This window comes from Canis aureus, chromosome 9 (assembly GCF_053574225.1).
Source record: "Canis aureus isolate CA01 chromosome 9, VMU_Caureus_v.1.0, whole genome shotgun sequence".
NCBI lineage: Eukaryota > Metazoa > Chordata > Mammalia > Carnivora > Canidae > Canis > Canis aureus.
In genome coordinates, this window is record NC_135619.1 from 70291065 (window position 1) to 70305848 (window position 14784).

Genomic DNA, 14784 nt, shown 5'->3' on the forward strand with positions numbered 1-14784 from the left:
GCACGAAGAGTCTTAAATACATGTATTCTTTGACTCTCAAGAAAATCACATAAGGTGGTGGGGGAAGGAAAAAACCCGAGCATAGATGGCTCACTGCAATGTGATTTAGAACATAAAACTGGAAAACAAGCATTTTTAAATACAGGATGGATTAGGAAAGAGCCACGAGATGAGACAGTTTCCAGCTAAGTTTGGTTGTGAACAGTTTTAATAGAATAATACGGCAATAGGCTTTGGTATAGCATAGGTGACAAATGCAGGATATAAAATTAGATGAAAAGAAGTTCAGGGTTGTCCCAGGATGAATGGGAACTGGAAGTAAGCCGTTTTAAGCAATCCGTCTGAAAAAGAAGAATGAAACGTTTATAGTTAATAATGAAGCAAAATAGATTCAACCGGCAATTTATTTTGAAAGATGAAAATATCATTATAAACATGAATTTATTATGTGTTATACATATGATACAAATAGTTCACAAGTGTAAACCCATGTACATCCAAAGGGAACAAAGAGTGAAACAAAGCTGATTTGTTTTGCAACTTTTTAATAGAAATGTTGATTGATAGCATGAGGCAAGTAAGCTTCACATGGTACTCAACCTTTTGTAAGAAGTTTATAAAATAAAAAAAATTAAAAAAGAAGTTTATAAAATAATAACAAAAAATAATAATATTTAAATTTATATCAGTTTTGCCAAGGGCTTCTGTTAATACTTTTGTATTCAAGCCTTGCTCATTGGAAGCACGTTCCCATATTTCTCTGTTCACCAGCTATCTGCTGAGTGCCTATTGTGTCTCAGTCATTTCTCTGTGGGCTGCGATGAAGGGGTGAATAGCCATAAGCCCCACAGCAAACAGACTGAGCTCTCACCCTGGGTAAAATTCTAGATGGGAATAGAAGACACTAATTTATTGAATCAACATTGATTGAACATCTACTTCATTCTGATGCATGCTGCTAGGCACTTGGAAAACATCAAACAAAAAGACAAAAAGTATCTGTTGTCATGGAATGTACATTTAAGTAGGGCTAAAACATATAAAAAATGTAGCAGACTTCTAACTCTGGGAAACGAACAAGGGGTAGTGGAAGGGGAGGTGGGCAGGGGGTTGGGGTGACTGGGTGACAGGCACTGAGGGGGGTACTTGATAGGATGAGCACTGGGTGATATGATATATGTTGGCAAATTGAACTCCAATTAAAAAAATTAAAATAAAATAAAATAAAATAAAATAAAATAAAATAATAAAATAATAAAATAATAAAATAATAAAATAAAAAATAAAATAAAATTAATAAAATAAATAAAATAAAATAAAATAAAATAAAATAAAATAAAATAAAATAAAATAAAATAAATAAAAATGTAGCAGAACGGACAGCTATGGAGAAGAGTAGAATGGGATAAAATAATCTTCCCCTCGCAGATTATACACATGATTTGAGCAATTCTCCTACATTTTCATTAACTTTAGGAAATCCTGCATCTTCTGCAAGACTTGCAAATAAGATGCATCTTTTTTGTTTTGAACTGATGGATTGTCCCAGAATTTCTTAGCTGGTGAGTCAGTACGAGTCTGATCAACAAGGACAGTGGCTGGACATTGTCAAGCTCTTAAACAGGAGGTGCGTTTCAGTGAGGTTATAGTTTGATAAGTGATCATTCCATTAGTGAAACATTTTTACTTTAGTGATGGCTTTGTTTTCTGGTCCCACCTAGCAGGCATAGGAAATAATATTATGAATGCTCCTATGGGGGTCTTCTGTGTGTGTACATGGAGAAAACATGACCCTGTAAATCATAACTGTGTGCCTCATGGATGGAAAGACTAAGGAAAATTGTACTCCATTGAGCTTGGGTTTTTCACCATAAATGTGTCAGATACATTTGAGATCCTCAGTGGTAAACAAATGAGAGAAGTCTCCCTATGGTCCTAGGGAATCCCTCCAAAATGCCTTGGCTTCCTTCAAGGAGTCTTGATTTGGGTCAAGACAGGCTGACCTTCCAACTTCCTAAAAGGAAGTCCTAAAAAGTTAAAAAGTCTCCTGTTTCCAAAGTATGGTGACATGTGGGTTCCATCTTAAAAGACATTCGGTTCAATCAATCCAGGAGGGAAGCAAATCCAGTTGCCTCTCCTCTTGGGCCTCTGTGTCTCTAAATAGGATGGACACCTTTTCCATGCCCCTTCCAGATGGAGACTTCGGCATTTCCAATAAGCTTCAGGGGATTGTTGTGCAACCTCCTATTATTCTTAAAGGAATGTATTTCTCTTTCTCTTCTGGAGATTGAGAGGGGAAACATTACAGGATGTCTTAATTGGAGTCCTAAATAGGAAAGGAAATTAGAATAGTCCCAAATCTGTCATTTTAATGTTCAAAGCAATTATAAAATTAACACTTTTTACAACTGCTAGTTTTTTTTTTTTTCTTTTACTGTTAGTTAAGATCTTTAGACCAGGGGTGCCTGGGTGGCTCAGTCTGTCTTCGGCTCTGTCATGACCTCAGAGTCCTGGGATGAGCCCCCATTCAAGCTCTGTCTTCGGCTCAGGTCATGACCTCAGAGTCCTGGGATGAGCCCCCATTTAAGCTCTCTGCTCAGCCAGGGAGTCTGGCTTCTCCCTCTCCCTCTGTGAACTCTCTCTGGCTCTTTCTCTCTCTCTCTCTCTCTCTCTCTCTCTTGCTCTCTCTCTTTTTCCCTCACCCTTTCTCTCAAATAAATAAATAAAATATTTTTAAAAATAGATCTTTAGACTAGTTCTAGTGCCCTGAAGAAAGGTCCTTTCAGGATGGGACCCTGTCCTGTGCTTGCAGATGGCCCCTTCATACCTGCCCCAAGTCATCCATGCTGTCACATCTGGTCCATCTGTCTGGAGCCCCACTCCCGACAGTAGCCTATGTGCATGTAAGCTTCTCTCTTTCCTCATAATTCTCTCATCCCAGTTCCTCTTTCCTCATGGCCCCATTCAAATGCCACTTAGATGTCCGTTTCCTATCCTTCACCATCTAAAAATTCCCACTGGAACCCTCCTCTCTGCTTCTAGGACACACTGTGTGAATGGCTCAGGGGACCAGTGAGTACCTGGACTCTGGGACTAACTGGTACATTCAGGCTGACACTCCAAACCCAACTTGCTATGTAGCCTTGGGTAAATTTACTTAAACTCTCTGTACCCCAACATCCTTATCTGTAAAAGCCTGGCAATAATTGTTGATATCTCATTGGATTGTTGGTGTGAATATAAGACACGTTGATATGTGTATCACATATTGTGATAATTGTGTAATTGCTGACACAAAATAAACCCTATGAAGGTGTTTGATTTTAAACATAAATAAGGTGCTAACCCACAGGATTTCAAATGGATATCTTTTTCATAGTATATACATAAGGAAGGAAAAAGTAATCCTCAGTAGACATCCCGCTTCTGAACGTGGCTCCCAGAGGTACAAGGCTGTTAACAGCCTATATGTATCTAGGTGTGAAGTGCTATTACAGTTGCTTGAGATCAGCCAAACAAGGTGATTGGATCAAGGTGTTTCCTAGGACCCACTTCTGTGCAATTAGAGATGGAAACTCTCTTCTAGCTTGGACTTCAATCAAGAAATTACTCTTCTCAACAATATGAGTAGATCAAAATCAGACCATTGCAGCAACACATAAGCTTTAGGACTCTGCTTCAGGGGGAACCCACTTGGTGGAGTGGGGTTGATGCTCCAAGAGAAAACATTATGCGCTCATTTATCAGAAGGAAGCAAAATCTTACTCTTGTTTCCTTTCAGTGAATACCCAAAGTCCAGCAGGGTATGATTGTTACATAGTAACTTCAACAAATAAATGCATCTGCTGCCCTGAGATCACGTGGAGAAAAGCTGGTTCATTTACCTATGCCCACAGTCGCAGGAGACAACAAGTAGTGACCAGAAAGGATAATTGCCTGATAACACAGCATCCATGACTTCATATATAATAAAAAGTTTTGGAAAATATAGAAATGGTTGAGCTGTATGTCATGACCCTGAAACAACATTGCGAGGGATGCCAGTAAGACATTAGAGCCGTGGCCACAGGAAAGACTGGCAAAGGGCAAGGGAGAAACAGGGGAGCTTTGGGGAGTGAGAAGCAAGAAATACTGAAGGGACCCATCAATGTGATCAAGGAAATGCAAGCAATGAACAGAAAGCATTGATGAGGAAGACCATAACTTGGAAAAGAAGTGGAGGCCTTCGGTGCTCAAGGACACTGCAGCACAGCATGCGTGCTTCTCATCCCATCCAATAACAGCATACAGTATGTACTCAAAAGAAGGCAGTTTCTCTTTATTTGGCTTCTATAGTGATTTCCAGGAAGCCCCAGTGGCAGACCTTTCTCAGCCTCTGCTCAGGTCTCCTGAAACCATATTTAATCATAGACTAGGGGTTGTCGTCCCAGGAGGTCAATCATTACACTAACAATTGCACGTGAGGAGAATCAGCGCATCCCTTGTTTCTGCAGTGAAATATATGAAAAAATAAATGAAATGCATTAATATTTTATTAACAACTATTAAGATCTACTAGAATAGACTATATTACACTAGTAATAAACATGATCATAACATTATGGCAACAACAGTAAAAGCAATTGCTCTCAGACATTACTGGATTTCTATATGCTGGGCCCTGTGGTGGCTACCTGTTAACCACCGTGGTGGGAGAGTTGGTGCTTGATGCCTTTTAGACACTCTTGGTATTTGAAGAGGAATTTCGGGCCTTCTGTTACTCTCTTGTCTTGGGGAGAGCCCAGGATATTCAGGTTCCTGCCTTCGCTTCAGCCAGGGCCCAGACTTGACATGGGTTCCTCCAGATGTGCCCATGGGATGCTGTGGTAGTTAATTTTATCTTTCAACTCAACTGGATGGCAGGATGCTCAGGTATTTGTCTAAACTTTATGTCTGGGTGTGTGTGTGTGTATTTCCGTATGAAATTCAAATTTGAATCAGGGGACTCAGCTAAATGCATTGCCCTCCTTGGTGTGGGTGGGTATCACCTAATCTAGTGAGGGCCTGAATTGATTAAAATTGTGGCAGGAGAAAGAATTCTGTCTTATCTCGCTGATTATTTGAGCTGAGATATTGATCTTCTTTTACCCTTGGTGTTCCTGACTCTCAAGCCTTGGACTCACACTGAATTATACCACCTGCTTTCCTGGGTCTCTGGCTGAGAGATGAAAGATCATGGGACTTCTTAGCTACCATAATTGCATAAACAAATTTCTTGTACTAAATATCCTTTTATACAAGCAACAAAAAGCTATTGGTTCTGTTTCTCTGGGAAACCCTAACTAACACAGAGACTGAGATGGAAAATGAGAGACGTGCAGAAGGGAGTATTATACCCACTGCATTTTGCCTGCAAGACTACTGGCTGAGACTAGGCTTTTGGAGAATATAGCTGTTCCAAAGATGACTATCTGGTAAAGAAGAGGCCCTGTAGTGGTTGCAATAGCAAGTCCCATAGGGCTAGGTTCCTGGTCACTATGCAGTACACCAATGGAGTCAGCTGTGACCTTTTCCCATCAGGCCAGTTCTGGAAACTTAATATGGAATCTGGTTCTGCAGACTTCTCAACTGTTCTTCAAGATACTCAATAGCCTTTCTCTTGTTTGTTTGTTTGTTTGTTTGTTTATTGTTGCAAAATACACATAACATGAAATTTTAATTTACCACCTTAACCATTTTCAAGCACACAATTCATTGACACTAAGTACATCCACACTGTTTTACAACCATCACCACCTCTCACCCCTAGATCTCTTTCTCCTGCTATATTAAAACTCTATCCCATTAGACACTAACTTCTCATTCTTCTTTCTCACAACCCACCAGTCTACTTCCCTCCTCTATGAATTTGACTCCTCTAGGTTCTCATGTAAATAAAATCATACAGTATTTGTTTGTGTGTGTGTGTGTGTGTGTGTGTGTGTGTGTGTGACTGGCTTATGTAACTTAGTATAATATCCTCAAGACTTATCCATATTGTAATGTGTCAGAATTTCCAAAAGTAACGTTCCATTGTATGGATATACCACATTTTGCTTATCCATCCATTGACTACATTTTGCTTTGTAGTATATGTATAAAATGGTGATCAAGCCTATCATAGTGGAAAATATTTGTGTTGCTTAATTTTATGTGTCCATTCAACTGAGCCATAGGGTACCCAGATATGTGGTCAAACATTATTCTAGGTGTTCCTGAGGGTGAGGATGTTTCTGAATGAGATTAACATGTAAATTGGTGGACTGACTAAAGTAAAAGGCCCTCTTTACTGCAGGTGGGCCTTGTCCAGTCAGTTGAAGGCCTGCATAGAATAAAAAAGGTTGAACCTCCTCCAAGTAAAAAAAAAAATAAAATAAAATAAAAAAAATTCGCCTGTCTTTGAGCTGGGACATTGGATTTTTTGCCTTTAGACTCAAACCGAGACATTAGCTCTTCCTGTGTCTCTACTTTCTGGTCTCTGGCCAGGAACTACAGAATTGACGCTCCTGGTTCTTTTTTTTTTTTTTTTTTTTAAATATTTTTATTTATTTATTCATGATAGTCACAGAGAGAGAGAGAGAGAGAGGCAGAGACACAGGCAGAGGGAGAAGCAGGCTCCATGCACCGGGGGCCCGATGTGGGATTCGATCCCGGGTCTCCAGGATCGCGCCCTGGGCCAAAGGCAGGCGCCAAACCGCTGCGCCACCCAGGGATCCCGACGCTCCTGGTTCTTAAGTCTACAGGTTCAGATGTACCACAGCATCTGGGTGTCTAGTTTGGGTCTCAATCTGCAGATCTTGGGACTTGCCCACCTCCGTAATCATGTGAGGTGATTCCACATATACATATATATGTTCAAATATATAAAATGTAATATTAATCATATAATATATAATTATAATTATTATGTTCATAATTATATGTAATACAGTGTATGTGTATATGTGTGTGTGCATGTGTGCATTGGCTTTGTCTGTATTCATTCTGTTTCTCTGGAGAACTCTATTAGAGCATCACACTATGTGGCTCAAACACTTATATGAGCCTCAGAAAGTCTTGAGATGAAGAGCCAGTGTGGTGAAGGAATCAGAGGCAGATATCTGGAAGTGTACCTTTTTGCAGAGTGGTGCTGCCAAGAGCCTGGTGAGTACCTCCTCTTAAGAACTCTTGTCTTGGTGTATTAGTCTGCTAGCACTGCCATAGCAAAGTACCATAGTTTGAATGGTATAAACAGAACACACTGGCTTATAGCTCTGGAGGCCAGAAGTCAGAAATTAAGGAGTCCTCGGGTTGATTCCTACTGAGGGCTGCGAGAGAGAATCTTTTCACATTTCTCTTCTAGGTTTTGGTGGTTTGCTAGCAACCTCAACCATTACCCAATCTCCTTTGTTACCTTTAAGTTGTGTCCTCCCAGCAAGCTTCTCTGTGTCCAAAAGGACACCAGTCATATTGGATGAGGGCCTGCTCTACTCCAGTCTGACTCATCCTAACTTAACTACTTACATCTATGATGACCTTATTTCCATATAAGGTCACATTCTGAGATGCTAGGGGTTAAGACTTCGATGTAGGCATTTTTAGGGGACCCAATTCAAGCCATAACACCTTGATGAGTATTGTCTCTGAGCAGGTGACATTTAGCTATCTGGGCAAACTCCTATCCATTTGCACTTAAGAAGTCTCTCTTTCACTTACCAATTGCAGACATGACCTTGGCAAGGCCCAGAAGTAACACAGGCTCCATCTCCCCATTCCCTTTCCCGGCCTGGGGTGGATGCACAATGCTGCACATGCATTATTGATAGACCTCAAGCTTGCCAAGCATTCTGGCTCTGTGTGTGTGTGTGTGTGTGTGTGTGTGTGTGTGTGTGTGTGTGTGCATGTGTCAGAGAGAAAGGCAGACAAAAGATGTGGACAAGGATGGTACCTGGCCCTGCTGGGGGTTCTGCTTTCATTTAGAACATGCTTTGCCTGTTGTCTAAGGGCACCCTTGATGGTGGTTACAAGGCAGTGCAGGGTGGAGGTGGCTTGGAACTCCAGTGCACAGATAAAAAATGAAGAGTGTACTTGCTTGGTAATCTGCTTTCAAAGGCCCAGCTCAGCAGTGCCCTTCACACCCTCTCACTTGGCTCTGCATCACCTAGACACAGCTTGGTGGCTCTGTGTCTTCATCTCCCTCTCTCACTTCCTCCTATCCACCCACCTCCCCCCTCCTTTTTTTCCCCTTAATGCTCACAGGTCCTCCTGGAAGACTCAACCACTTACAGTTGTTGAGTGATTAAATATTTATAATCAGGGCAATGAGTGAGGTGTTGAATAATAAATGCTAAGGTTGAAGCGGCCTTAGATAATTTCTGCAGATTTCTTCATCCATGGCTTCTTTGATTCTAAGGCAAAAAAAATAAATAAATAAATAAAAAAGAATCCTTTAATTAACTTTTTTTTTTTTTTTTGGGTGCAGCTGTGACAGTCGATAGGCCTTTATCGCTGTTTTGTTCATGAACCATTGCCCTGCCATAGGGCGTATTCTATCAAGTCCCCTGCCCCCCTTCCCCGATATGTAGATACCTCATGGTGAGGTGAATCTTCCCTCATTTGTTTCTAACACTCACGGGGAATGCATTTTTTTAAAACACAAGTCCCTAGACCACAAATTCACTGTAGCCATATCTGGATGTGGAATAGTTTGTGAGGCTTTCTAACAACGGGAATGGACCTTCCTGACATTTTCTGCACTGTTGTATTTAATTTCTACCACAACTCCATGTGGAAGCCACTAGCATCATTCTGACTTGTCTCTGAGGAAGCCAAGGTACAAAAAATTTAAGTCACTTGCTCAAGGCCTGGAGCTGGATTGGATCTCAGATTAGCATGAACATCATTCCAAGGAAGAGGGATACAAAGAGAACCTGGCATGGTGTCTGCTCTGGTGGAGCTCTCGGAGAGTGAGGCCAGAGATGCCTGCACGCAGAGCAAACAAGTGAGCCACTGTGAGAAAGGTAGACAGAAGCAAAACATCTGAATTGAAGAGCAAGTAGGTAGCTCTGTGTGGATGGGCTCGGCAGACTTCACAGAGAAGATATGTGAGTCCCATTGAAAAAATTGTATAGAAGTTCACTTGAGGATGAGCTGGGGACACATGGACTTTTGCATCTTTTGGATGGTTCTGACCTGTCCACTTGAAATCCTTTCAGAGGGAACATGATAAAGGATGTTGCGGTCAAACCATCTTTTTCTTTCTGGATGCACATTCTAGTACCGTATTCTAAAAACACAGAATTAGAATGTATTTGAAGATAGTTTACACATCTTCATTTTGACCAGTAGAAAACTTTTACTACCTGCTGTAGACTGATCTCTGTGTCTTCTCAAAATATCTGTTGAGTCCTAATCCCTAGTGTAATGGTTTTAGAAGGTGGGACCTCTGAGAGGTGATTGGGTCATGAGCTCAGAGCCCATACAAACAGGATCCATGCCCTTATTAAAGAGCTTCCTTGTCTTTTCTGCCTTGTGAGGACACAGCAGAAGATGGTAGTCCTTGAACCAGGAAGCAGGCTCTCAGAAGACACCAAATCAGCTGGCACCTTGAGCTCACACTTCCAGCCTCCAGAATTGTGAGGATTAGATTTCTATTGTTTATAAGCCACTCGGCATAGGGCATTTTGTCATAGCAGCCCAGGTGACTAAGATATTATACAACCTATATAGTGATAATATCAGAAATTAATTTTTTTTGATGATTAGGGCATTCTCCCCACAGAAAAGAATGCTAGGACAAAACAAAATCATCTCCTCGGTAACACAAAGGGAAAATTAAATTCACAACTTGAGCCAAAGACTTAGGAACTGTGTTTGTGCATTGCTTTTATGTCTATTCTGACTTAAAGTATGAAACAATAGTGTAAAACCAGGATTCACCATGTTTGTAAATGGATCCATAATCTACTGTCTGCCATATTGTATCAGGTTTTCATCTATCTTTCCGTATCCCCTAGAGAACATTGGGCCATCTTTTGGGGAGCTGAGATACTAACCTGAGTAATTTATAGAGGGACAACCCACAGGGACACAGACTTCCATATCCTCAACATTTTCCTTCTTGTTGGGACTAGGAAGTTACTCTTTCCTAAACTTACTTTAGGAAGTTTATTACAAAAAAACTTTTCTTCCCCTACCCTTGATCAAAAGGGCAAAAAGTTATATTAAAAGTTATATTCAAAAAGTTATATTCTTGAATGTCATTGATGATTTTCTAAGCAGAGGAGTATCATAAATTCACATGCAAATCTTATTTATTGAGTACTTTTCTGGGCAAAATACTTTCTTGGAAGCACCTTATCCATTATAGTATTCAAAATTTTATAGATGAGAAATCTGGATCTCAGATAAAGTTCAGTGACAAGCCCAAGGTCACAGCAGTAGAAATGATAAAGTCAAGATTTAACCTCAGGCTTCTGAGTCCAAATGTATCCCTGATACTCAGAGTCTGCTTATGCCAATGATGCATTTATGGAAATGTAAGACATAATAGTGTCAATGGGAACTTGAATATGTTCCCTTTCAAAAGTCTAGGTATGAAAACTCCTAATTCTCTAGAGCAGTATTTTCCTAAAACTAACCTTGGAGAGTATTCATTTTGCCAAGAATTCATTTAAAAAAGAGTTTTCTCGGGATCCCTGGGTGGCGCAGCGGTTTGGCGCCTGCCTTTGGCCCAGGGCGGGATCCTGGAGACCCGATCGAATCCCACGTTGGGCTCCCGGTGCATGGAGCCTGCTTCTCCCTCTGCCTGTGTCTCTGCCTCATTCTCTCTCTCTGTGTGTGTGACTATCACAAATAAATAAAAATTTAAAAAAATTTAAAAAAATGAAAAATAAAAAAGAGTTTTCTCAAACAAGTTTTGGAAATATTGAATTAGGGGCACCTGAATGGCTCAGTGGATTGAACATCTTTCCTCTGCTCAGGTCGTGATCCTGGACTCCCTGGATCGAGTCTCTGGATTGAGTCCGTGGATCAAGCCCCACTTGGAATTCATGCTCAATGGGGAATCTGCTTCTCCTTCTCCTGTTCCTTCTCTCTCTCTCTTCCCCTCATTCTCTCTCTCAAATAAATACTTTTTAAAAAAAAATATTGAATTCAAGCTAAGTCAACATTTTTGCTGCTGGCATTCAGAGAGCTTTTAATGTCCTGGTGTGTATTGTGGATTTCCAAGTGCATCTTCAGTGTTAAATTTGTTTAACAAATGCATGGAACTTTCAGGACAGTGACGAGGACACTAGGATAAAATAGTAACTACGATAGACCCTGCCCTACCCCCTCAAAAGTTTCTACCATGGCAGAACAGAATTGAACTAGTAATTAAACATCAGCTCCCTTCTGGTAGCTGTCCTAATTGCCCTTTACTTCTCCCTCAATAAATTTCTGCCCCAGAACCCCTTTGGGCACGCAGGTCAATTTTTTTTTTAATAATTACTAAGATTTTAACCTTCGACTCCAAGTGACTACTTCCTTATACCTGTTCAACAACTAAATACCTATCATTTACAATAAGTAGACTATATATAAAATTTATTTGGTGGCAATTTAAAATAGCAGTTAAGATCCCAGTTTTAAGTAACACTTGCTAGTTATATCAGGCACATTATTTAGTTTTTCTGAGTCTCAGTTTCTACCTCCATAAAACGTGGATGCAAATATACATTTAATAGTGCTATTGGGAGAGACGCCTGGGTGGCTCAGCAGTTTAGTGTCTGCCTTTGGCTCAGGGCATGATCCTGGAGATGTGGGATCGAGTCCCATGTCGGGCTCCCTGCATGGAGCCTGCTTCTCCCTCTGCCTCTGTCTCTGTGTCTCTCCTGAATGAATGAATGAAGAATGAATAATTTTTTTAAAAAAAATAGTGATATTGGGAGCGCCTAGTACGTGCCTGCTATGTGGTTAGCAAAGGTCTCCTTAATGAGGTTTCCTGGACTCACTGGCTTGAAATTGCAACCCCTAGACACTCGGAGCACTCCAGCACTTCCAAACCCCCAATGCTGCTCTATTTTTTATTACAACTCTTATCACCTTCTTGCATGATTTATTTCATTATTATATCTATGTTCGTTGTCTGTCCCCCACCCCCTATTAACACAAGAGCAATAAGAAACAGAAGCCTTTGTCTGTTCTGTTTATTAATGTGTCCCATGGATCAAGACAAGAGCCAGGCATATAGGTGGTGCTCAAAGATATGTGCTGAATTAACCTATACAAATAGTAATTGTTCACCAAACATAAAGTGAGTCATCACCTCATAGACCTCATACCAGGCATCCAGGAGGAGTAAGCAAAGGCCTTGTGAGTGAACATTCCCAGGGCCCTCAGAAGCCTCCTATAGGAAGAACTTATAACACTTACCTGCTGTGCTGCTATCAGATAGATACCACTGGGTCCTCATACAGGCTCTTGGTATTTGGCTGTTTAAGTGAACCTGTAGGAGATATTAAACCCAAGACGTAGCACAGGAAAAATCAATACTCAGGTCAGAGCTGTAGCTTGCTAGGAAGAGCAATTCTTTTCAAGTACAGTTTGCCAGCCACATGGTGCTATTTCTAAAGCCTTGTTTTGGCCCATGAGTGCCCAGAGCAGTAACCCATGCTCCCAGCTCACAGAGAGGCAAGGTATGTGTGCAGAAGAGCTTTGTGTTACCAAGGTCTCTGTTTTATCCTCTTCCCGATGAGTGAAAGAGAGTAATTGGTAAGTCACTGAAGGCTGCAGAGATTTATCACCAGTTGCCAAAGCTTGCTGATAAGTTCAAGACATCCTGATCCTAACAGAGGCCACTGCAGAGCATTAAGCAGGAAGCCCAGGAAGGTAGGATGAGTGCAGGGCAGGAGCCGGCACCAGGTAAAGATGACAAATGCCTCTCTGGGAGATTAATCCTTCCTGTAGTCCACTGTTAAAGTAATAAAAGGTTTATGATTCATTTCTTCCTTGATAATGGAGGAGACAATTAGTAATTACTGGATTTATGGTATTTGTTGTGTTAACTCAACCAATAAAGTATCCAGCGAAATTGTACTTTGAAGCACCTTTGTTGTAGAATAATAGGATGAAAGCTTTAAAACAGCAAGCAGCTGCACCCCATGCAACACACATTTATGGTGGGGGGGACATGACAATGGTCATCTGAGACCTAAAGTTCTAAGACTTGTCACCTCTTCCCCCAACTCCACCATTTCATTCTCCCCAGAATTAATTCAGGGGAGTAGGATCCAGCATTCAGTGCTGAAGCTCTGCCTAAATCTGCTTTCCCAGCAACACCTTCACCCTCTTCCTCAACATTGGACCTCTCTTCCAGCACCTCAGAGCTTGAAGTGTACAGGTATTTGTGCTGTTGCTTGATTGCTGCCTCTCCCACCTCAAGCTAGGACTAAGTCAGTAACAGGTCCTCCTGCCCTCTCCATCTCCCAGCCCTGAGCACAGTGGGAGACATTTCAATGCCAATCAGGGATGTTTGTGGAATTAATGGATGTCTTAAAAAGACTCTGTGGGCAAACATTCTACCTTCACAATGAGTAAAGATGCCACATTTTCAGAAATGTTCAGGATGAATGCTTAAATTCAATGAGTACGACCACAGGTATTTAGGTATGTGGGTGTATAACCATGGATATATGACTATGACCATGGGCATATGACCTTAGGTGTATGATCATGGGTATGAGTATGACCATGGATGTATAACCATGGATGTATGACCATGAGTTTATGAATATGATCATGAATGTATAACCACAGGTGTATGACCATGGGTTTATGAGTATGACCATGGGTGTATGATCTTGGATGCATGACCATGGGTATAAGAGTATGATCATGGGTGTATGACCATGGGTGTATGACCATGAGTTTATGAGTATGATCAAGGATATATGACCATGTATTTAGAGAAAACTCTCAAAATACCTGACAGTAGAATTGTTTAAACAGATTACAGTGAATTAAGCCACATTAAAAATGTAATACACAGTCACTATAGGTATAGAGTCAAATTGTTACAATTTATACTGAGTGATTAAGATACATAACAAAATATCTATTTGGAATCTGTATACACATGGATTAGAACCAAATACCTAGGCCAAGTGCTTGCATTACAGGAGACAATATTTCTGAAATAAATGTAAAAACACACGAAAATTAAAATTGATATTAAGATGGCAAAAATATATGTGTGTATGAGTTTAATTAACATTTATATTGTAAAGATAGATTAATTAAAATCAAATGCTTCAATGATTGGCATTTCCATGTGATATTTCATTATCCAAATTCCACTTTTTTTTGCAATTAGAGTTAAACACAGGATTCCCTTACATGAGAAGGCTAACTTACATAATTTGATGGAAGGAAACTGAAAATTCTTGTACCTTACTGTGTACTTTGGTTCCTGTAACTTCAATTTCCACCACACCACTATCCCACATGGAGAAGGTCATCTCAGCATATGTTACTCCTTCTTTTGTTCCCAGTGTTACAGCAGAGTGGGCCTCAAGAGCCCTCTAAGTTTTAGTATGCATAACCCCACATCCCAAATTTCAGGTCCAAGTCTCAAGACCCAAGTGAGAAACATAAACTCAACTTACAGCTTAGTAACTTTCTCAAGGTCAAACCATCATAACAATACCCTTCGGGCATATGTTTTTGCTTTCATTGGTCCTGGAGATTCCAAATTTTTCAAAGTCAGGCTGAAGCAGCATTTTGAATGATTAGAGCACTGTTCATTTG

General features: G+C 40.6%; 1 protein-coding gene across 12 annotated transcripts in view; it reads right to left on the reverse strand.

The window, feature by feature from the left end:
* Positions 1-190: 190 nt before the first annotated feature.
* Positions 191-14784, reverse strand: part of LOC144321121 (uncharacterized) — a 53954-nt gene continuing 39360 nt past the window's right edge. For 3 of the 12 annotated variants that reach the window (XR_013386849.1, XR_013386851.1, XR_013386848.1), the window contains 3 exons: positions 12412-12484; positions 8284-8405; positions 4293-4487 (listed from right to left, as the gene is read on the reverse strand). Coding sequence is in view for 6 of the 12 variants with exons in the window: in XM_077910549.1 (XP_077766675.1) it covers positions 12847-12949 (103 nt within the window). In the remaining 6 variants the exon portion in view is untranslated. Of the gene's footprint in view, positions 342-4292; positions 4488-8283; positions 8406-11687; positions 11865-12411; positions 12485-12702; positions 12950-14132; positions 14169-14784 lie in introns of those variants that run through there. The other 9 variants (XR_013386850.1, XR_013386854.1, XM_077910549.1 and 6 more) reach the window with 9 other exon arrangements.